Genomic DNA, 25523 nt, shown 5'->3' on the forward strand with positions numbered 1-25523 from the left:
AGAATAGTTCGTTTTACTCTTCGCTTACAAAGCAAAATGTCTTTTCAGACGTTATTGAAAAATGATTACTGGAATCGCACAAGCGCGCGCGCGCACTCTCTCTCTCTCTCGCTCTCGCACACGCACGCACGCACGCACGCAAGCGCGCGCGCACACACACACACACACACACACACACACACACACACACACACACACACACACACACACACACACACACACACACACACCAGAATAAGCCGATATAGGCCGCGTTGTGCTTGAAATGTATACTGTAATTCTGCAAACTGTTAATAAATACTTAAATCAATCAATCAATCAATCAATCAATTATTCTGTATGGCAGGCTATGTCGAAATTAGGTACACGATGGAGTAACATACACATGTCATGCATTCTGACACAGTGACACTGCATGAGGGCCATATAAGAAGAAACTAAAATGTTTTTTTATATAGGCTAAATGTTATAATGGCATTGGCACTATAACTATAACCACATCCGATGATCTGACTGATATGGCTTTCACTCACTGATATAGCTAGTAGGCCTACAACTAGCCTAAGCCTATATAGGCCTATCTGATTTTCACTGACATCACACAACACAAAGATTATGGGAGAATATAGACATTAGTCTTATGCCGCATTTATTCAGGCTAAAATGGGTTAATTTAGGCTATACAATGAATCCAGGGTGAAAATCATCAGAAGACGAGTGCGTTGACCCTGTGCAGTTTTCATCCAGTGGTCCGGGGCCGGGACCAGGTCCACCAGTGGTCCTTGCTGGTTGGTAACCAAATGAACCCTTAATAGATCTTTAAATCTCGAGAGCGTAAAATGAAACCAAACATTTTACGCTCTCAAGAAGAGTTAAGTCATTGTTAGACATCTGTATTACTTAATTTACAAGTAATACACAATTAGAGGATGTGTATAGAAGAATTGTTATTTTTGATCAACGTTTGTGTCTGTTGTTGTCTCTCCCAACATCAATACATCAATTAGTGTAAAACTCATATTTATACAGTTAACTATAAGGCTAATGTCGTCAAATGGTGGTCCAATTTGCCCAAATGACCTTGATATGAAAAGAGTTGAACACCACTAAGGCATCGACGTATACTGCTGGAATGCAACCGTCGAGGCGGTGCTGCCTGCCAGTGGTGAGTGGTATACTGTTTTACTTAAGTAACAGGTTATATCAATAGGCATATACTGCAATATAAAAAAAATACTCTGTTATAAAAGTCCGGAATTCAAAATGTGTACTTTAGTAGAAGTACACAAATATTGACATCAAATTGTACCAAAACTAAAAAAGTATGCAGGCTATATACTCATTATGCAGAATGTCTAATTTCTTTTTCAAATTTCTTCGGAGGTAGATCGGCTATTTTCAAATGGTTATGTTTTGTAATAATATGCAAAGTAACTATAGCAACTAAAGTTTTCAAATAATTGCAGTGGAGTATATGTACAATATTTGCCTCTGAAATGTATAGTGGGGTATAACTTAAGGCTAATACAGAAAATGTATAAGTCAAGTAAAGTGCAAATACCTCAAAATTATACTTAAGTAGTACTTATATGGTAAATGTACTTCTTATTAGTTACTGTCCATTCCACCACTGCAGCTGCTGCCTTGCACGCGCATGCATCACCGTGCCCGACCGGCGTGCGTGCGTGTGCGTGCGTCACATGGTTTTTATAAACGGACCAATAGAAGTTTTTGTTGCTTAACTTTGCGATAAGGAGAAGAGCTGCAGCTAAAGAGCGAGACACGGCGAGACGGAGTTTCACTTATTAGGTGGTCACCGCCGAGTGCCCACAAGTTAACACAACACAACACAACACAACACAACACAACACAACACAACACAACACACGCTTTTCTATTTGGATTGAACATTATATTTCTCTCTCGTCGCTGGCCTATATATATATTTTTTATATGCCAAGTTGAAGCATATATTTTATACAGACTCTCTCCAGTCCAGATAGACGTCATTTTTGAGCTGTCGTTGGAGAGAAATCTCCGCGTCTCTGCTTCTTAATTCCGTTGCTGTGGGTTCAGATGTTGGGAGACAAGGCTCAGGGTAAGTCACACAGCGCTCTCTCTCTCTCTCTCTCTCTCTCTCTCTCTCTTTCTCTCTCTCTCTCTCTCTCTCTCTGCAATGTCTTGGGTTTATTGTTTTCTATAGAAAGATTCACAAACCTTTCATTTGATTTATTTATTTTGCGTTGCATTTTATATATTGCACATTATGTACAATATCCATATTTTTAAAAAAAATGATTACCATAATTAATGAAGGCCCATTCAATCTAGTCTGCAAACTCCACTAAACTCATATAGTCATACAACTGATATCATACATCTTAATGTAAATTACTTATTTAAATATAGGCTACAGATTGTATATTTTATGCCTCGGAATAAACATTTTTAATTAAACCACCAGACAAAGACTTATTAAGCTATAGGCTATACTGCCGCCTTTAGCATGCGACTAAAAAGGCTGCATGGAAAATACATTTATAATGAGCAATAAAATAACTATTCTGACTATTACAATTACAAATCTATAATCTGTCGAGTTTTCGACGTGAGCCTGAACGGAATATCGAACGCTCGCTGAACGGAATTAAGTGGATTTCATTTAATGTAACTTCATAAAGAAAGGACATAGGCTATGTATATTCCGTTACTGAAACGAGCTCTGCATTATAGATGCGGTTTTAAACAAAACACTTCATATTCTTCATATTTCTGTTTTATGGGAGTAAAAGATAATATTTGATTTGCATTTGCTTCTAATCGTAGGTTGGTGATAATGCATACAGTAGTCTAATAACATGCCTAATAATTATTATAATAGCATAATCATACTAATAATGTATAATTTGTACAATCCCATATAATAACTTTCAGTGAATCACATAATACAGCAACCTGTCGTTATAATTCATGCCATATCAATAATAATAATATGGCCTCCTACAATAAGCTTTAATAATGATAATAATACATATGAATAATAATAATTTGTTATAATTATTATTATTATTACTATTATTATTATACTATAACTCATATAGGCCTATAGCTATAACTTAATAAGACTATATACTGTAACTGCAAGTCTGCAACCTTTATTAGGCTATACTAATAATGATAAATGTAATGGCCATGTCTGACTCTCTTTGACAATCTTTCCCGTTGGCTGCATTGGCACCTCAAATGGACCTGTGTGTGCTGTGCACCTTTTGCCTATATATTATGTCTGACTCTGGACCTGAACGCGCCAGAATTAATTATTGCAACCTATAAGGCTTGTTATTACCGACACAGCCTGCATGCAGCCAGGCCTATATAGTTGACAAATCACGGGCTATAATAATAATAAAGTTCCCATGCATGGATGCTGTCCTTTTCCTTCAACGCCACCTGAATGAATCCCTCCCCATAGGCCTACTGTTAAACGCGCGTGCATGCCACTGTTGCCACAGCGGTCGTTCATTGGCCGTCGTGCTGTATATGGTCGATGATGAGTTGAGCGCGAGGGAACACCTATGCATTGCTGCTCCGCTATCCCTAGGTAGTGCACGCACCACCACGACAGTGCACGCACCACGGCACTCGTTGCGGGCAGCACTGACTTCTTGCGTCGCGTGGATTGGTGGACAGACACACGTTTTTTATTTTTATTTTTTTAAATTAATACCCACTTGGAACTTGGAACACATGCAGAGATCGGAGAGAGTCGGGCATTATAATCAAAAATAAATCATCTTATTCTTCACTCGTTCATTGGAATAACCGTTCATCAGCAATCAGCAACGTCGGGGTATGTGTGCCGAAATCGCCGCAACCACAAGGCCAATAATCCACTCTTCATGTCTATATAGGTCTAATTTAAATGTAATTACTCAATTAAGCAAACATGTTTTTTTTTAAATTTTGTCATCATGACCTGCATTCTTCGTTTTTATGTCAGAAGTTATTGCAGCCTAATTAATGCAAAAAAAGTATTAGGCTAATCGTATAGCATATAACTTTCTAATGACCTTCATTAAACATATATCAATGTCAAAGCTATCATTGGGCTTCTGAAACAATTTGGTCTTTCAATAATTTTTCTTGTCGTAAAAAAACAACTACTACTAGGCCTATATGCCATAGGCCTAGTGTCAATAATTGTTTTGCTCTACATGTATTGGCTAGCAAACGAATTAACTCGTCATACAAGCACATTAATATACTAGGCCTTTGTCTTTGTGCATGCATGTGCGGCGTGTGCGTGCATGTGTGTGTGTGTGTGTGTGTGTGTGTGTGTGTGTGTGTGTGTGTGTGTGTGTGGGTGCGTGTGTGAGGTTCTTAGCTTGCTTATCCTTGATTACTTCTTTGATGTATTAGCCTACCATGTGTTGTTCTTCCATTGCTCTGGATTAAGAGTGTCTGCTAAATGCCTAAAGTGTGTGTGTGTGTGTGTGTGTGTGTGTGTGTGTGTGTGTGTGTGTGTGTGTCTGTGTGTGTGTGTGTGTGTGTGTGTGTGTTCATGCCACTGGCTGGCTCCATTTTCGTCACCGCTAAACCCCTTATCCCTAAACTTCTTAGCCTTTTTTTTTTTTTTTTTTTTTTTTTACTATTTTGAAAAACATTTTGTATCTAAATTGACACGTTGTGAGCTTGTATTGGCCATTTTAACTGTGTGTGTGTGTGTGTGTGTGTGTGTGTGTGTGTGTGTGTGTGTGTGTGTGTGTGTGTGTGTGTGTGTGTGTGTGCGCGAGACAGGCATCTCGTTGAAGGTTATGGAATACACATATGATGATGATCTGGAAGAGCTGTGTCCTGTATGTGGAGACAAGGTCTCAGGCTATCACTACGGGCTTCTCACCTGCGAGAGCTGCAAGGTATACACGCACGCGCACGCACGCACGCACGCACGCACTGGTATCTCGATTTTCCTCCGCAAGAATTGAGATCACGATTCTCACACGATTTTCCATGATGAAAATCTTTAGTTTGTATAGTTGCTGAACTCTATACTACATACAGGAGCCAACTATACTGTGGCGTTATTTAAAAAGACAATGTCAAAGTGGTTGACTTAAACCTCTCTTAAAGTCTCTCTCGTGTAGCAAAACAAAAATGAATTAATTATCCAACTAGTGCTGCACGATTCTTGCTCAAATATAAAAATGAGATCTCATAGGTGTTAGTTGTGCACTATGCAGCACTCACACACGCGCACGCACGCATGCACGCACACACGCACGCACGCACGCACACACACACATGCGCAAACAAACACACACCCACACCACACACACACAGTGTTTATTGTCTTTTTCCTTTATATTTATCAGTTTTTCGTGCCATTATTATAATTCCTGTCGCAGGGCTTCTTCAAGAGGACAGTTCAGAACAACAAGAGGTACACGTGTGCAGAGAACCAGGAATGCAAAATAGACAAGACCCAGCGAAAGAGATGCCCCTTCTGTCGGTTTCAGAAATGCCTCAACGTCGGAATGAGATTGGAAGGTAATTATAAGGCTTTATCCATTTATTCCATATATACTGTGAAACCCTTACGGATCAAAATAACACCAAATATACGTTAAATTGACACATCCATTTGGATACATTTTTACATGAACACTGAGGATTAACGGGCCAAGTTGATTCGGGCACATTACATTTTGTAAAAACCTAATTATTCTTGTCATTTGTTTCATTTTGCTGTTACAAAAAAAAACCTAAAAACATATTTAGGCTATATTACAGTCGCTTGTAATATGGTCTATAATATGAGGCCCTGTCTTGATAAACATTTCCTGATATGCAGGCCAGTGCTAAGTCTCATCACAATGCCTATATACAAAGGGGATAGTTATTCCCAGACAGACAGCAGTGTGCAGAAAAGCACCTGCTTCCGTCGTAGAAAAACGACACATTCTTCACTCGCTGATAAAACCCCAGAGACTCCCTGTTTTAAATCAAAGGCCGTATTTAGGCTACACCGAGAAGTCAAACTGCTAGAGGCACAGCAGAGTTTTAAAAATGTAACCAAAAAGGGAAACATGAAAATGACAAGCTAAGCCTGCATGCTGTTTACCATCTATTGGCAAATTATTATATACAAAAAAATATATCCCACCCAAATAGTTGGGGTTAAGGATTAAATATTCCATAAATAACGTTAATAATAATTGGAATTCTCTCGTGCTCATTAAGGAATTTTGCAAGAGACAGACATTGTTTGGCACGGCAACAGAATGCAGTAGAGCCTCAGTCAGTATCTGCATCTGTAGGCCCTAAATCCGTTTTTTTTCTCTCCACCTCTTGTCTCTTGCTGCGACAGCCGTGCGGGCGGACCGCATGCGTGGGGGCCGGAATAAGTTTGGCCCCATGTACAAGCGGGACAGAGCCCTGAAGCAGCAGAAGAAGGCTCTGATACGCTCCACCGGCTTCAAGCTGGAAACGTCGTCGACTGTGACCACCGGCATCCCCTCCATGCCCTCCCCCACTCTCCAGGGCGACTATGGCTTCACAGGCTCGCTCCACTGCCTTCCCCCCGCCGCCGTCGTGTCCAACAAGGGCCTCCTGCCCTCCAGCCCCATCCCCATGACCCCCACGGACTACGAGGCCGGCCTCTACGGACCCCCGTCGCTGGGCATGGCCATGCAGTCGCACCACCACACCGTGCCACTGACGGCCGCCCAGTACCAACAGTACACAACGGCCTTCTCCGGCCGGGCCATCAAGGCCGAGTGCCCCGACTACACCACCACCAGCTCTCCGGAGTCCCTCGCCGCGTCCTACTCCTCGTACCCCGACATGTACCCCCACTCGGCGTCCCCCCACCAGCCCCCTCCCCACAGCCAGCTGCCGCCGCTGGTGCTGGAGCTGCTGCGCTGCGACCCCGACGAGCTGGCGGTGCAGAGCAAGATCGTGGCCCACCTGCAGCAGGAGCAGAGCGGCGGGCGCTGCCGCGCGGACAAGCCCAGCACCTTCAGCGTGATGTGTCGCATGGCCGACCAGACGCTGTTCACCATCGTGGAGTGGGCCAGGAGCTGCATCTTCTTCAAGGAGCTCAGGGTGAGTGCGCACGCACGCACGCACACACACAGACAGTTCACCATTGTGGAGTGGGGCTAGGTGCTGCATCTTCTTCAAGGAACTCAGAGTGAGTGCCTCCGCTAGACAGCATGTAATGCCCCACCAAACACACAGACCCACACACACACACACACACACACACACACGCACGCAAGCCCTCTCGCCGCACACTCGCATGCACGCCACAATAATTCGTATTTTTATGTACTGTACATCCTTGACCTTTGCCAGACTTAAAATAGCAAGCAACATTAGACCAGTAACAAATTACTATCAGATATACATTTACAGATATATTTATATACAAATGTAACAAAATGTTGAGGTAAAACACATTTTATATTTGTCTTTTATCCGAATTGCTATCCAAATATCACGTGTATTGGTACACATGTGATCAAGACCGATCGCTCCGATTTTTTTCTATTCTATCGTGGTTGGCTAAGAATCTAAATTTGCAGGTGCGGCCCGTTTTGAACAAAATGCCTCAAATGATGAACGCAGCGTCCTTGTACTGTTGTTCTTTGTGATGCTGCCATAATAAATCCTCTTAACTATTGTTTACTTTACAACACATTACAAGTTCCATCTACTGTAAGTCATTGTCAGTTGGCTATTAACGGCTACTCAATACCAAACAATGCACGGCCACAACAACAAACGTTCCTGACCTGGTGGAGACCTGTGCTCTGAGGAGCACTTCTTCTACTCTATTATAGCTTTATGTGGAAGTATCCGTTCAGTGCAAAGACAATGTACAGGATCTCTACAATGTGCACGCCACGCACGCACGCACGCACGCACGCACGCACGCACGCACGCACGCAGCATAATAACTGGACATAATATCACCGTGCCAGTCCAACCAATTCCTTTTGTCATTTGTGTGGTGTAACTGTGCTGTGCTCTACATGTCAAATTAAAATCCCAAATTAGACAATTTACAGTTTAGGCATTTAGCAGACGCTCTTAATCCAGAGCCATTTAAGCAAGAACAGCACATGGTAATACATCAAATACATAGAAATAGTCATCAAGAGTCATAAGCAAGCAAAGAACCTAACATTCATCTAACAGTAGAATATCTATACAGTGAAACTAGTATACACTATAGAGTGCTATGTCTACATAATATTCTATCACATACGACTGTAAGGTCATCTGCAAAGGCTACATTTATGTCATTTAGATAGAATATGATGAATAACTATGTGCTGTGCTCTACATGTCAAATCAAAATCCCTAGTTAGAGATATTGTTGTTGTCGAGATGATGTGAGAGATATTGTTGTTGTGGATGCATGTGGTGCCAAGAAGTATAGGGGTCAAGTTTGTTTTGCGTTGTTGTAATCAGCTCATGATTGGTCTCAAAATGTTTTGTTTTTGTGACACAAATAGCATTGGGTCTCACTCCGAATGCCTTGCTTGTGCGACACAAATAGCAATCGATAACATTTGAATTTATCTAAGTACTGACAATCACTTGTCAAGATAAAACCAATTGGTAGAGGTCATCAAACAACTGTTTTACTGATGAGATAAGGTGAATTGTCGCCTCGCTGTTACATCGTTTTCCTCTAGTCCACTATACCGGTAAGTCTATATTGGAGGTTACGGGTCAGATTCACTGCAAAACATTTTTGTACATTCTGTTGCACATTAGTAAACTTATATCCCTATATTGCTCCTCTTCATGGAGCATAGGCCACAGCACAAACCCAGCAACACCACAACCATGAAGATAATCACAGCATTCCGTGTTCAGAGTTGGTCCGTGGTTGGTGGTCAATTCATATGTCTGTCACACCTAGCTCAGTCTTAGACCCTTAAAGGAGCATTCAGTGATTTGGGTGATTTGGAAAACCACCCAGTCCGCCCCGGTAACAAAATGTGCACATGCACGCTCTACAGTGGGGGGAATTGCAACAGGCCAACAGCATGTGCACCAAGGCCCGCCCCCACTCGATCATGATTGGAGGAAGGCCCCTCTCATCCTGATTGGATGAAGGTTTTGCCACCCGCCACCAAAACTGAAACTAGGGTTTTTTGACCCCAGGGGCTCACTGGGGACAGGGAGGAACTCCTTATATGGTCAGCACACTCTATAGTAGGGAGGATTATCCAGAAAAAAAGAAAAAATAAGTGATATTTGAATTAAGTCAAATCACTGAATATACCTTTAACCGATTTTCAATAGTGCAATAGTGATTTAGAGACTAAATCAATGATAGCTTCTGAGGGAAGGAGAAAGGATCATTTAGACTGTCAGGTACATTGCAGCAATCAAGCACACCTGTAGGTTTGCACTGTGTATACAGCTGGGGGGGGGTTTCAGAACTTTCCTCACCAAGCCTGGCCAGCTCCTTATTCAAGCTTTAGTCATCTCCAGGTTTCACTATTTCGATTTGCTGATCTGCCGGCAGGCTCTCTCAAACCCCTACAACTGCTCCAGAATGCTGCAGCACACCTGGTCTTCAACACGCCTCCCCATTCTGTGTTCCCCTCACTGACAGATGCTGCATTCACACGGGCAGATGCAAAGATACAGTATACCAAAATTCATTGTCAATGGAAGCTAGCGACATGAAGATACAAAGACACATCCAACGTTTGTTGGCGCTGCTAAAGCTACAACAGCTACAAATTGAAAGCTGAGCTGGGTTCAACTTCCAGATACAAAGCTACATGCTGGATATTGTTGTTTTTTCCCTCAATCTCCCCAGCTGGCCGCCGTGCCTTCGACACACGTCACTACGGTCGCACGTTTGATGACGTCAACGACCGTGTGAGCAAGAGATCTTTGCACCTGCCTCGTGTGAACGCAACATCACCGTTGTCCGTTGCTGCCTGCAACCAATTCAAAACATTGGTGATGACCTACAAGGCAATGGAGGGCACCCCCCCCCCCCTTACATCCAGGACACAATCCACCCCTACACCACTTCCCAGTTCCCACACACTTAGATCAGCTAACGCGGGACATCTGTGTGCCTCCCTTCCCTATAGCACCCTGGCCAAAATATGCTACAATCGCCAGTCTTATCCCTCCTGGCTACGAAGTGACTGACAAAACCAGTTTGAACCCTGTACCTCTTTCATAACTCTTGATTCCTCCTCTTATTTGTCTACTTTTTAGTGTGACTTATTGAGTATGATCTGTGTGTGTGTGTGTGTGTGTGTGTGTGTGTGTGTGTGTGTGTGTGTGACATGTTGCCTTGGGGGGCATCCATTAAATAGTCTAGTGTAGTCACATCAATATTTCTCAGACGTAATGGTCAAGGTCAACATTATTGTGCTCAAAGGTAAATGGGTACTGCAGGCAGAAAATCTGAGCTCGCTATATATATATATATATATATACACACACAGTATATATATATATATGCCTATATATGTTTACTATTAACCAAAAACAAGCCCTAAAAGCAGGGACGGATTAACCCCACAAGGGCCCCTGGGCCGGTAAATCTTTTGGGGCCCCCCTAGCGCGCGTGCACGCAGAATTTGAGTTTCTTTGTGTTTTTATCATTTCTTTTACCTACATTTAACAAAATCAATGGCCAATGAAGGTCCCCAGGAGCTTTTTTCAGGGCCTCAAACCCATTACAGGGCTTTACATTTTCCCATAAGGGCCCCTGAGAGCCAAGGGCCACGGCCCCATTGGCCCAATGGCTAATTTGGCCCTGCCTAAAAGGTTGTTAAAACGTGATGAAATAAATGAACATGTAGAATGCCCGTGTTTAGATGCTGGGGGGAACAAAAACAACATGCAGCCAACTACCTTTGTTTAGTACGGCTACGGCTGCAGTGATGAAAGACTTGTTTTCAAACCACTTTCAACCTGGCAATTCCTATTTTGGGCATTATAGGCAGAAATAGCTAAACTAGCAGACCTACTAACACACAGTACAAACCGTTTGTACTTGCATGGCTTAACCTTTCTTAATCTAGATAGGCACATTTGGATGGATATTTTACCAGCATGCCATACAGTTGTTTGAGTCATTCAGTAGAAGTCATGGAGTCACCTTTAGACGCTATCATTCTGGACTTCATTAATTAAGGTAGCTAGAAGAAATTAATTAAAACCTATGGCTGAACTTCCCATGTATTTTTAGGGAGATAATTAGGGGGTATAAAGTAGTGCTTGTCACGGTGAGGACCCAAACACAGGATAGAGAGGAGTCTAAGGAGGTTTATTTACCAAAAATCCAAGAACAGCATCAAGCTTTGACATTCAACAATGAAATGACTATTGACTGCAACACCAGGGGATTATATAGACACACAGGGATAACAGGGCACAGGTGAAAATAACTTACCATCAATACTGGGATAGGCCGGGGAACTAACAGGACAAGGTGGAAACACTAGGATAATCACAGTACTGTTGATACAACACAGGTAACAAAAGCAACAGGAGGAAACCAGGAGACAAAACATACTACAAAATAAAAGTACAGTACACAAGTGTAAAGTAAACTCGAACTGGATTTAAAGGAGAATTCCATACTAAAAGGCTTTCTTACCTTTCTTTGTAGTTGTTACGTCCCCACCAAAGAGGTCCAGGTGTTATTTTGTGCAAAAGCTCCTAATTATTGGCCTAATTATTTCCCCTACCATAAACCCTAAATGAATTGCATTTAATTGAATGGGAATTGAATGGGGCTATGGGGTGTTGTGCTAATTCGCTTGTTTCCATCGCTTTTTTAAAATATATCCTCTCTTCATAATGTAAATAATATCCCAAGCGGCACACTTTACTACTTATTTTGATGGAAATAAGCGAATTAGCACAACACCCCATAGCCTCATTCAATTCCCATTCAATGCAATTCATTGAGGGCTTATGGTATAGGGAAATAGCCAATAAGGAGTTTTTGCACAAAAAAACAACTGGACCTCTTTGGTGGGGACGTAACGACTACAAAGAAAGGTAAGAAAGGTAAAAAAGCCTTCTAGCATGGAATTCTCCTTTTAAGATGCAAGGAAAACAATAATACAAAATCACAGGAAAACAGTAAAGTAAAACACTAACTATACTAAAAACCCAAGGAACACATGGAAATACAGAACACGTCTCAGAACGAACGTGACTGGCATGATTCAGTCCTAGTAGGACTGTACAGCAGGGATACACTCGAGTCCTTAAAAGTGGAGTCTTCTAATATCCTATATAATATAGCCTACCATTGATGGGCAAAATGTTTCTCATCAAAACACCATTCGCATATTGGCTATACGTCTTTTGTGCTATATTGCCTGCGACTGATTCAGGGCAATGAAAGGAATTATACGAGTCCGGCTTAAAAGCAGCACTGCAGTGGCCCTGTGACCCATTTGGTTCACGAGTGCCCCTTTGTTTGCATGCGCTAGCTGCCACTCATAATTTCAGCCCCTTGAGAATCGCCGATGTATCTGTAGGTGAATTGCGGCCCATTTCTTTTAGCATTGCAAACATCACGAACGGCATGAGAACAATGCTGTGCACATTCGCCAATAGAGAGTCTCTCCGGCAGAAAGCGTTGCTTCCCTCGCCTGCAGGGTAATTACATTCCATGCAGAGTTGCAGACGATAACAGGGGAATGTCAGCTTTCCACAGCAGCTTGTTCAGCATTGTGGACGACTACATTGTTACGGAATACAGAGCATGGGCGGGGGAGGCTTATTGATTGCGGGCATTGCCTGTTTTGCCGTGTTTTTCTGCCGAGGCAGTCTTTGTCATGCGTTGTGGACCCAATAGTCACCTGTTCAACAACACAGAGCAGAATGCAAGGGAAGTGCACATGAAGGCCATGATGTGCATATAATCTACATTCAGAGCCCATTATAGATGGGTGATTGGACCACATATACAGTTGGGTGCCACCGATATTGTCCCTTATCATTTGACCCATTTAGGCCTGACCTCAAAATTTAAAAAAAAATCCTTCTAAATCCTCCAGTTTTCTGAAATAAATATTTTCACGATTTTTCAAAAATAGCAGACCTACAAGCTCGTAGCGCGCCACTCGGTGGCGCGCTATGAGCTTGTAGATCTGCTATTTTTCAATAGCTAAATTATAACATAATGTTTAAAACACCAAAAGGGGTTCCCGCCCAAAATGGGTTAACTGTCCTTTTGCACAGATCACGCAAACCTCAGCAAAAAGAAAAGGACAATATCGATGGCCTCCAACTGTAGGTTCCAACTAAATGGGACGCGGAAATAGTGTCACGACAGTGAACCTCTAAAATCTTTGAAAATGTTCACAGTAATGTGGACGTTTTTTGCCTATAGTGACATTCCCACAATACAGAGACACGTTACAGAGACACGTTACAAATAGCACGTTTGCAGCACTGCAACCCACAGTAGTGGATACAGATGTACAACACGACGAGGAGAATAAGTTAAAAAAAAAAAAAAAAATAGCAATGTAAAGAACATTGTCAAGAGAAACCATGTCTCTGCTGTCTGGAAGAAAATGTACATTTTTCAGAAAATGTAAAAACATCCAGCTCAAGTGGAGTTAGGAGGTTCAATATGTTTTTTAAACCAACACACAGATGTAAAGGGTGTTCAATAGCATTGATTCATGCAACAACAACAAAAAAAATCCCAAACGTCAAAAATGGAGTTAGGTGGTTTCTTCCACGCAGCAAAGCACAGGCGCTGCACATCCTCAGCTCTATACTACAACAGGATTTCCACCACCGTTGTGAATGTGCGAGAGGATTAGTATTATTATTTTGAAGTGCTCTCTTGGCTTAGGCCGTACGTCCAATTCCTCTCGGAGAGGAAACGCGGCAGGTCACCGAGACCTCCCGCTTCCTCCTCTCTCTCTCTCTCTCTCTGGAAACCTCCCCCACCCCCTCGATGAATCAAGATGTTGTGTGTGTGGGCCGGGGGGCCTGCATACATACATGGGGCACGAGATTGGACCTCTCCTTTTGGACAGATATATAGTTTCATTCGGTGGGACAGTAATTCTGTCACCGACCCCATGTCAGATGAATGTGCATCTGGGCTCTGGACGACGCTATTAGGGGGCCCACATTCGGTGGCCCCACCACGAGTGTCGTCGTAGCCCCTCTAATAGCATTGTGACGGTGGCATGTCACCCGCCGTAGAGTTACTGACTGTGGTGTCCTTCGGTTTACAGACTAATATGTACTTGCAGTGGGGGCAATTTGACACACACGCATGCAGTGCATGCATTGCGCACGCACGCACGCACAGAGAGAGAGTGTCCCCTTCTCGCGGCTGATGTAGTGTGGGGTGTCGGAGGACGGGGAGAGGTGAAGAGGTCGCAGAGGTCACCAGTGAGGCTCGTAAATACAACGAGATGAGACATATGAGACACTGAACCTGCCGCAGAACCGGCCCGCAGATATGATACAAGGACCTTTACATCTTACCTTATCTCGTCTTTATGGTCTCTCCGTTTATGTGTGTGTGTGTGTGTGTGTGTGTGTGTGTGTGTGTGTGTGTGTGTGTGTGTGTGTGTGTGTGTGTGTGTGTGTGTGTGTGTGTGTATTTTACATGGGATCAAAACAGGCACAAACTCTGAGGTGTTTATGTCCTCTGACCGTCTCTTTTTCTCCCCTCCCTCCCTCCGTCCCTCCCTCCCTGTCTGTCTGTCTGTCTGTCTGTCTCTCTCTCTCTCTCTCCCTCCCTGTCTGTCTGTCTGTCTGTCTGTAGGTGGGCGATCAGATGAAGCTGCTTCACAACTGTTGGTCTGAGCTTCTGGTCCTGGACCACATCTTCAGACAGGTGCAACATGGGAAGGAAGACAGCCTACTGCTGGTGACGGGCCAGGAGGTAAAGTCCTTCATAGCAAAGTGTACACCAAGCGTCGACTAGCTATACTATACAACTAATGGCAAGACAGGGCATCATTAGATATATCAGAAACATTTATACGTCCGCTTAGTTGATATTAGTTGATGGTATTTTCAATGGTTTCAACGGCATCTTTCGCTTTTCACAGTCACCAATTCATGTCGAATGACACACAAATGCAACAAAGTATATGATTCATATCCTTTTTGCAATTCATATAATATGAATTAGCCTTAAGAATATCGTCACTGGGGATCATCAGATACCTTGTATGACGTATGTCCTAAACAAGAATGGACAAAAAAGGACCTGCGTTCCAATAGTAATTATTTGTGACGGAAGCTGAATTAATGGAGGGCTGTCATTGCACAGTTGACAGCTTTTCACTAGTGGTTGAGAGGAGAGGATGTTGTTTTTATCCAAAAAACTGTCTGGAATAAATGTCAGAGCTGAAATCAGTATGTAAATATGAAATAAATGCTTAAACATGTAGCTAGGTAATAGGTATAGGCTAATGTTATTGCTAGCAACGGCTATAATGCTAACAATCAATTGCAGTTCCCCGGGTCACATTTAGTCACAAGCTCTTGTTAACACACATACACATTAGTTCAATAATATATTTATGAAACATGGAGATGCAGGGTGTAAGCCAGACAGTGATGATAATATGCATGGCATTTCATAGGCTAGACGAAACCAGTGATCCCACACAGACAGACACTGAAGTCTCCTTTTGCCAAACTTGGATGTTTCAAGATCTCCAAGCAGCAGCAGGAAAAGACAACTGACCAAATAATTGACCGATGCTACATGACATAGGGCAGCGTTTCTCAAACCTTTTCATGCCACAGACCCCCAAAGTGATACATGTGTATTTGGCCGCGGACATCCCACCATCTGAAAATGTTTTGTGCTACAGGGACCCCCAGAAGAGAAGACCGGTGTGTGTGTGTGTGTGTGTGTGTGTGTGTGTGTGTGTGTGTGTGTGTGTGTGTGTGTGTGTGTGTGTGTGTTTTCTTTTTTCACACAAATTATTATACTTTCAAGATTTTTCAAAAATGCTCAAAACACTATCACAATAGTACAATATCCAAAATCACAGACTGTATATATCCAGTCTGTATGATATGGATATAATATTGACACTATACGGTCATTTTTTTTTGCTCCCAATCCGATTCCAATCATTTGAAAATGACGTGAATCTGCCCCCCGATTTTCCGATCACGTGATCGTATCGGCACAACCTAGTTGCGATTGTGAATTTGACACATTTTGTTGGGGACTCCCTGGAACAAAACAATAGAAATCCGTTTTATTCCCTATGCCAAATGTGGATATCTATGATTTTGAAAAGACATAAACAACAGAAAACGTGTTCTAGGACTATATTATTAAATAAGGCCACCATGACAGGGAAAACAGGAACATTTTAAGGATATACATATACATTTTTTGATTAACTCTTTACAAATGAGGCACCAGAGGATACAAGATGCGTTTCAGATAGCTATAATATGTATCGAAATAGATGCCATTTAGGACTTAAACCCTTTATTTTTGATCAGCTGTAGCTGTAACAAAGCAGTAGGCTACATACGGTATTTTTTGTAGTTTGTCCGCCAGCATCTAAAAACTCTCATGTTTATTAGATAACCTTTTAGCATTTTGTATGTTTTTAACTACCTTCTAGTATTTGATGTATTATCAGTTAAAGGGGGGGGGGGGGGGGGGGGACACACGACAACAACAAGATGGACTTCTTCAAACATTAGACATACTTGTCACATCTGTCTTCTAAGTTTGGGGCCATGACTTTGGAACCAACCAAAAGTTTTTCTTTTCTTGTCTCAGGTGGAGCTGTCGGCCATCTTGTCCCAAGCCGAGGGGACGTTGTCAGGGCTGGTCCAGAGAGGCCAGGAGCTCGCTGGACGCCTCCTGGCACTGCAGGTGGATCGTAGGGAGATCGCCTGTCTCAAGTTCCTTCTCCTCTTTAACCCAAGTGAGTGCACCTCATTATACTTGATAGGGAGGCACCGATATATCGGCCACATATCGATATCGGCTGATATTTTGCCGTTATCGGTCAATATCGGTATATTGGCAAATACAGCTGACATTAACCGATGGCATCATGGCAGTAGCCGATATTTATCTGTTGTTGGTACATTTTGCATTGGCTATGTTGGTGTGTTATACTGTAGTTGGTTATAGACTGCAGCCTATACCAAGCTGTAGATTCGGAACATTTATTTCTTGTATTGAAGATGTTTCCCTGGCACAAAAGGGGGAAACAAAAACAACAAAAACAAAATAAACGTATCGGTATTAGTATCGGCTATCGGCTAAATTGTTACTTTAAACATCGGCCAATCATTTCCATGTCGGTGCATCCCTATAGTTATCGGGCAATAGCCTATTAGTATCTGCAAATAAAGCTGAGTTACCATGGTAACAGCAGCCCAGTGTCAAATGCAGGGATGTCAGTCAGTCCGCCCCGGTCACAGGGTATGACTGTCACACTATAGTGCTGTGAGTGAGTGGGGCCTGATGTGACAGGGCTGTGTCAGCCCTGTGATATGATACTCTCATCTCCCCCAGGGCATATCAAAAGAGGACCCCCCCCCCCAAAAAAAATAACGTAGAATTTAAATGTATTAGGCTCAACTATGGGTACACGTTGACATACTGATGTTATTTTTTGACGGCATTTGAATAGCAACACAGACAATATTAATGGCATAAATGATCGTATAATTTGCAGTATCTATTTATCTGGGAGGTTGTAAGTGTTTTCTAAACTAGCCTTATATCTTCTCAAATAAACTCACTTAATTAAATTTCTGGGGTTGACAAAAGGCAACATTAACAAAGACTACCTCTCCCATTGTCCACTAATGGCATTAAAATAGAAAAGCGTAATGGATGGGTCTATCATTCGACTGCGTGGACCTACATTCATTCCGTGGCGAGTCGTACATCGGAGGAGAGACGAGAGAGAGAGAGAGCATAGACGTGGCTCGGCCCAGATTCCCAGAAGTGATTGCTATTTAGCGGCAGAAAAGCAGGGAACAAAGACCTTTTGAACGACGAGAGCACTTGGCAGAGCCGGGAAATATTTTGTTCGTCTCTGCCGTCGGTTTCTTTGCTCTGCCTCTCGCTCCCTCGTCTTTCGGAGTCAGGTTTGTCGGGGGTAATTTAATTGCCCTTAAGCAGTTTGAAAAGATGATTCAGAGCGTTGATTCTAAAACATTTAATTACGGCATGAATGGAGTCTCCTGGCGGGACTCAGCTGATGCTGAATGCAAAGACCACTGGTGTGTCATCTTATTGTTGGCCTTATGCTCACTGCTGCCACGCAAATACATTTTACATTGTGCACTGTTTGCACAGCAACATGTAGTGCTCTGTCTGTGTAGTACAGACAGACAGACAGACAGACAGACAGACAGACAGACAGACAGACAGACAGACAGACAGACAGACAGACAGACAGACAGACAGACAGACAGACAGACAGACACCTTTGATTGATGATCAATTGATTTGATACAATTTACAATTTAGGCATTTAGCAGACGCTCTTAATCCAGAGCGACTTACATTAAGCGAGAACAAAAAGCATGGGAATACATCACATATATAAAAAGCATTTATCAAGGAACATGCGTAAGCTAAGAACGTAGCTAGAACATATCTATATAATGACACTGTACATATAAACTATACATATATACTATGTATAGTATGGATCATTACCGATTTTGTATTGATGTCCTTTAGAAGAACATTTGCTCACTAATTCGTCATATTCCGTCAACATTCCCTATACACCACAGCTAAGACAGAAAAGCACAAATATTCCGATTATCATCAGTCCGCGTCGACAATACCCAGTGTTGAATTATAAGAAAAATATGGCATTTGTGAGTGCTTTCTTGAGAACGTTTCATTCTTGCTAGTATGTTATAACTGATTTCCTGTCCTTTGTGTCCGCGTGTGCGTCCGCGCCTGCTTTGTGTGTGCGTCCCCCATGTGCCCACCTACATGTACTGTACGCATCTGCGCGTCTGCCTCTCTCGCCTGCATGTAACGTCCGTCCATCCGTCTGCTCGTTCCTCGCAGACGTGAAGCTGTTGGAGAACCAGGCGTTCGTGGAGGGCGTGCAGGAGCAGGTGAACGGCGCGCTGCTGGAGTACACGCTCTCCGGCTACCCGCAGTTCCAGGAGAAGTTCTGCCAGATGGTGCTGCACCTAACGGAGCTGCGCGCCCTCAGCACCCAGGCTGAGGACTACCTGTGCTACATGCACCTGAGCGGAGAGGTACCCTGCAACAACCTGCTCATTGAGATGATGCATGCCAAGAGAGCCTGCGTGTGAGGAGGACACACACACACACACGCACACTCCTTTGATGCTTGCGATGTGTGTGCGTGCGTGCGTGTGCACGCATATTAGAGTGAGAGAGAAATGACAATTGACTCTGCGGAGGCAGTGGGGCTGTGTGAGCTGCTAGTTTTTGCAGGTTCAATCAATTGATCTTTTTTTTTTTTTGCCTGGTTGCGCTGTGGTCAGCTCATGTACAAAAGAAACATTAGAGAATTATATGGTTCCATCTGCTTACAGTGTAGTTTTGAGATACCGAACCCTTTAGTTAGCAAAGCTAATATTGTACTATGTTTTTATGTTACCTTTTTTTATAGCCCACTTATGTAATGTTTTTGACGAACCCCCCCCTGTAAAGACCTGATTGTACAGTAACTTTGTGTGAACTCAATTTTCAACAAAATGTCAGATGGAACCTCATAATCTCAAGGCTGTGTCATTACTCGGGATTCTTTGTAGGAAGACGGGCTTCAAAATGGATGACATTCTTCAGTCAAAATATGTCTCACTTCAGCACTCACTTGGCATTTTCATCACCAACCGTACAGCACCCTACCTTAAGATGAACACGAAATGTGTCCAGCGTCATTTTTGTCTAATCTGTTTAGATGTTAATATATTGATATATCAAAGCCACACATGTTTACGAGAGCACATTCTTATTCACTTAATCATCTGACTCTTTGATGTGTTTTGCCAAGAGAACGAGGGAGCGAATGAACGCACGCACGCACGCACGCACGCACGCGATAGATAGATACAGAGACTCAGAGAGAGAGAGAGAGAGAGAGAGAGAGAGAGAGAGAGAGAGAGAGCAACCAGGCAAGGAAGAGCGAGAGAGATGGTGGGAATGGGAGAAGAGACAGACTGACGGAAAGCAATAGAGAGACAGTGTGTGTGTGTGTGTGTGTGTGTGTGTGTGTGTGTGTGTGTGTGTGTGTGTGTGTGTGTGTGTGAGTGTGAGTGAGTGAGTGAGTGAGTGTGAGAGAGCGAGAGAGAGCGAGAGAGAGAGAGAGAGAGAGAGAGAGCGAGCGAGAGAGAGCGAGAGAGAGCCAGAGAGAGAGAGCCAGAGCATAGTGTGTATATTGTGTGGGAGAGAGTGAAAGGAAGCCATCTCTTGGCCAGACCACTGAGGGAGTGCAGCGGATCGAGGGGAGAGCGAGAGAGAGGGAGGCAAAATAGAAATATTAAATAAAACATAAAAGATACATTAGTTGCATCATCAGCATGTGTGAACGGAGAGGACAGAAATGATCAACAAAGACACAGCTGTGTCCTTTATTGAGCAGAATGCCCAAAGGCAAATATTGGCAAGTGTTTGTCCTTCAGTTTTCACCAAGAAGCCACCCAAGCCTGAAAGAGGAGGGGCACATTGTAGGGTCAGTGACAAGACCATGGACAGCTTCCAAAAGAGACCTTTTTTCTTTTTTTACCCGCACACACACACACACACACACACACACCGTGAGGGAAAACATGTATCCGGCCATGCATGGAACACGACCACATTTCCCACCAAGTGAATCCTGACTTATACTTCATCGTAACGGCAGGCTGGTTTGTTGTGCGTCAAAAAATAGCCAAGCTATACAAACCTTTCTGATGATAGACTCGATTCGAATAGCTTATATTATTCCCCGACTGGGGAAATTCGGTTTCATCTTCTTCACCCAGCTGATGGCTGCTCAGATGGATGTGATTGATGATGAGTGGGACACTTCGATACTAATGCATGCGTTCACACGGGCAGATGCAAAGATCACATTTGTTCGTTTTGTGAAATCGGTTTCTCACAGGGACGTTGACATCATCAAGCGTGCGTCTGTAGTGACGTGTGTTCATTGCAGCCACAGTTGTAGCGTTGTAGATTTGCATTTGGGAGTTGAACCCAGCCTCATGCAGCTTCAGTTTGCATAGCTTTGCAGCTTTTTTTGCAGCAGCTACAAACGTCGGATGCATCTTTGCATCTTCATGCCGCTGGGCTTCCTTCCATTGACAATGAATGGTAGACTGTGTCTTTGCATCTGCCCGTGTGAATGCAGCAATAGCCCGGCGGCCGGCGGGCCGGGAGGCAAGCCGGTGACCTTCTGATTAGCAGACAGACTAGCCTCGATCTCTGCCCACGGCCGGCCCCGAAAGCACAAAAAAAGCTCAAGCTGAAAACGCACGCATGCTTTGTATATCTGCTGTCGGCCCACGACTATACGCTGTCACACGATGAAGTTTAAACTATAGGCATGAGAATGGAAGCTCTACAAAGAAATGATGGTTCCAGACATCTCCAGACCTGGAAAGCCTGTATGTTGTTACACCTTTCAATCTGGGAAAGCATCGGTTATTCTTTTTGGTCAAGGACTCCCACATATATGTGTGTATAGGCATGAGAATGGAAGCTCTAAAAAGAAATGATGGTTCCAGACATCTCCAGACCTGGAAAGCCTGTATGTTTTTACACCTTTCAATCTGGGAAAGCATCGTCATTCTTTTTGGTCAAGGACTCCCACATATATGTGTGTATATAGCCTATATACACACATATTTTCAGATGGACCTCCATCTGAAAATGTTTTGTTCCAGGGCGACCCCCACAGAATATATAGCATAGATTATTCAAAAATGTCTAAACATCCTTTAGATTTTTTTCCCCCGAATTTGTTTGAAAATAGCCGATGTACACAAGCTTGCAGCATTACAATACATGGCATGAAGTGACTTGCTGTGAGCTTGTATTTCTGTTATTTTTGAATAGCCAACACAGTCAGAAAAACTTGGAACTAGGATTTAGAAGGCCTTTTTAAAATCGGCCTCTAAATGATGGGTGAAGAAGACAAAGTGAGCATTATTAAGTTTCATTTAGTCTCCATTGCATGGTGGCGTTTGCTTGCCGAAAAGAGCTGATTTCAGTTCAAATCGGTTCCGGTTGTCAGACGACACTATTGTACTATGGAAACTACGAAAATCAGGCTTTAGGATAGACAAAGCACCGTGCCTACAAGAGATTAAATGTACTATTACATGCTTCTACTTGGGACAATTAAGACACATCGGTGTTACTGCTCTGCAAAACCTTCTTAATAATAACAATGTATGTTGTGCCAAACTGTTTTGTCATGGACATGTGTTGAGAATTTAACACTAAAACGCTCGTAGCTATATATATTATGTTGAAGACGACATTTTGTAAGTGCACAACAGCCACAGAGATTCTAGCGTAATCAAACCATTAAATGCGATACCTGTAATAATCACAGAGAATCATTTAGAAACACAATCTTGTACTGTATGTGTAACAAGTACACATTTTTACCCTCTGATTCTATAGTAATCATTCATTGATATACAGTTGGGTGCCACCGATATTGTCCCTTATCATTTGACCCATTTAGGCCTGACCTCAAAATTTAAAAAAATCCTTCTAAATCCTCCAGTTTTCTGAAATAAATATTTTCACGATTTTTCAAAAATAGCAGACCTACAAGCTCGTAGCGCGCCACTCGGTGGCGCGCTATGAGCTTGTAGATCTGCTATTTTTCAATAGCTAAATTATAACAATGTTTAAAACACCAAAAGGGGTTCCCGCCCAAAATGGGTTAACTGTCCTTTTGCGCAGATCACGCAAACCTCAGCAAAAAGAAAAGGACAATATCGATGGCCTCCAACTGTAGTGTTCAGTAACAGGGGTCTCCCCATCTCTCCTTTTCCAATCTTTAGTGAACGGAAAATACATTTTCAGGTCGGGATAACAATACTGCAGTACAATCAATCAGGAGGAGAGAGAACCATACATTTCAAACATCACATACAATTTGACTAGTTTACAGTGGTATAAAGTAACTAAGTACATTCACACATTCACTAAGTACTACAGTACACTTGAGATTATTTGTACTTGAGTATTTCAAATTTCCAATACTTTTACTTGTACTCCACTGCATCTCAAGAGGCAAATACTATACTTTTAACTCCACTGGAATTATTTGAATACTTTAGTTACTTTGTAGATTTTCATTATTATTACAAAACATACATTAACCACTTAAGCCCTACATACATTTCAGCCATTGGAAAATAGCAGATCTGCTATTTTCAAAAGATTGTTATACATTTTTAAACTTGCAACGAGACATCCTACATAATGAGTACTTTTACTTTTGATACTTTAAGTACGTAGGATACATTTTAATGCCAATACTTTTGTACTTTTACTCAAGTAGTACATTTGGAATTCCAGGACTTTTACTTGTAACAGAGTATGTTGCTGAAGATTTCAAACATCACTTTTACAATTTGACTCGTTTATCCTGATTCCTGCGTCTTGAATTAGTTTACTAAAGAGAAGAGACCCCTGTTACTGAACTCTATCAGAATATAGAGCTAGGCGAAGGACCACTTCACCACTTTTCAACCTATCTTCATATAATTGCTCCTCACTAATGTTCATGAGAAAATACCACCATTTTTGAGGGCTGTTAGCCCCTCCTATGTCCAGCTTTGAGGATCTGTTTAAACTAGAGATGTCCCGATACTGTATCGGTATCGGATCGGCTCTTATTTGGTCATATCGGGTCATATCGGTATCCGCAAATATGCCAGTCTAACCATCGATCCGACACAGGGGTAAGGGGTTGACACTATGGCAGGTAAATACAATATTGGGGCAAGTGTTGCCCAAAAAAAGTGCACATTTGAGTGAGGAGTCTGCTATAAACACAACACGAGATATATAGCTAGATAGCTATAAACACTATTCCTGGTCGGTGGACTTAAAAATAAGATCTTTATTCTTTTTCTATTATTATAAATATTATTCTCAGGTATTCGGTATCGGCTAACACAGAAATTGTATCGGGATCGGATCGGAAACAAAAAAAGTGAATCGGGACATCCCTAGTTTAAACACAAACATTAAAGACAAAAGTGTGTAAATGTGATGTATGATGATAAGAGTGCCCCTCACTTCACACAGGTGTGATTTTTCTACACTCAGTCTGTGTCTAGGAGGGCTGTGGGCACTTCAGAAACCCAAAAGGGGAGCCCAAGCCAATAGAAACTGCAGTGCTTTCTATTCCTGAAAAGTTGCAATGCGATAACGGAAGCCATCGTTCTCACGATAATACAAATCTAAATATATATTAAAACAATCTTGTTTTAATACAAATCTGCCTAACGATGACATCACTGTTTAGGGTTTCTGAACTTCCCACAGCACTCCTATGAGACACAGACCAAGTAGAGAAAAAAAACGTTTATTATATTATCAATTATATTTAAGGTTGAAAAGAGTTGAAGACAAAATAATATCATTTACATCCACCCTCAACCACGTGAACCCTAGCGTCCCTGTTCTAGGCATGTCATTAATAATAGTCAAGCATTCTGAAAAAAATTAAATAAAAAAAATGGCAGACCCACAAGCTCAGCTCAGCTTATAGAGACGCTATTTTTGCCAAAGAGATTTGGGGTAGAGGCAAAAAAGGAGGGGGGCCCAAGTACAGACCCCTGGGGGTCAAGAACGTGTGTAATAGGGTTTAAGCGGTGCCGTTCTTTGTATATTATTGTGCAGTCGAGGCTGTTCCAATCATTCCTCTGTACTCCCAATTTAACTTGGCAGGGTCAGTCATTTCAGCTTGTTGTCGTAGAGACAATCACTCCACCTGCCTTAACTCAAACCGTCACCTCGGTTTTATAATGAAAGACACGAAAATGTTTCGTTATTATTGTCACCCTGTACAGAATATTTATATTGTGAAGTGAATATCACATCGTGGGGAAAAAAGATCAACTTCAACACAGGCAAATGTATCAGTTTTTTTATGTTAATAGTCAAAATGCTACTATTGTGAAACTGTTTCATTTGATATTGCCTTTGTTTTTTGTTTTGTTTTTTTGCTCTTTGCTTTTGAATTATTTTCCTGTGAGTTGACACTGACAGTCTTTACTGAAGTGCTTTTCTCGACAGAAAGAGAAAGTGACCAAATTATTTTGTTTGCCTTTTAAATATATTTTATTGTAATAGCTTCAAACCAATAAAATTCAATTAAGTAAAACACCACTGTGTTGGTGATTATTGTCAAACCATTTAGCAGTTTCTGTGCATAAATTAAAAATGCAGTTATATATCCAGTGAAATGTCTCGTCTACCATGCATATTAACCTACTATGAAACCTACAGAAGAAAACATCAT

General features: G+C 42.3%; 1 protein-coding gene across 2 annotated transcripts; it reads left to right on the top strand.

The window, feature by feature from the left end:
* The first annotated feature begins 1867 nt into the window (after positions 1-1867).
* Positions 1868-25401, top strand: LOC306933314 (steroidogenic factor 1-like). 2 transcript variants are annotated; one of them, XM_079515474.1, is made up of 7 exons: positions 1868-2098; positions 4798-4916; positions 5406-5547; positions 6368-7104; positions 14810-14929; positions 16808-16955; positions 19079-25401. In XM_079515474.1, exons 1-7 carry the CDS (start codon positions 2077-2079, stop codon positions 19330-19332), a joined length of 1542 nt encoding a protein of 513 aa, XP_079371600.1. In that variant the 5' UTR covers positions 1868-2076; the 3' UTR covers positions 19333-25401. The 2 variants fall into 2 exon arrangements, with proteins under 2 accessions (XP_079371600.1, XP_079371601.1); XM_079515475.1 differs by lacking the exon at positions 1868-2098 and adding an exon at positions 3623-3850.
* The last annotated feature ends 122 nt before the right edge of the window (positions 25402-25523 follow it).

Source organism: Electrona antarctica (assembly GCF_951216825.1).
Source record: "Electrona antarctica genome assembly, chromosome: 12".
NCBI classification, from domain to species: domain Eukaryota; kingdom Metazoa; phylum Chordata; class Actinopteri; order Myctophiformes; family Myctophidae; genus Electrona; species Electrona antarctica.

What these genes read in the sequence shown, in the direction of transcription:
- LOC306933314 (XM_079515474.1), top strand. Translation starts at nt 2,077, where the DNA reads ATGTTGGGAGACAAGGCTCAGG. An exon ending in TCTTCTTCAAGGAGCTCAGG is followed by an intron (nt 7,105 to 14,809) that starts GTGAGTGCGCAC and finishes GTCTGTCTGTAG; the next exon opens with GTGGGCGATCAGATGAAGCT. An exon ending in CCTTCTCCTCTTTAACCCAA is followed by an intron (nt 16,956 to 19,078) that starts GTGAGTGCACCT and finishes CGTTCCTCGCAG; the next exon opens with ACGTGAAGCTGTTGGAGAAC.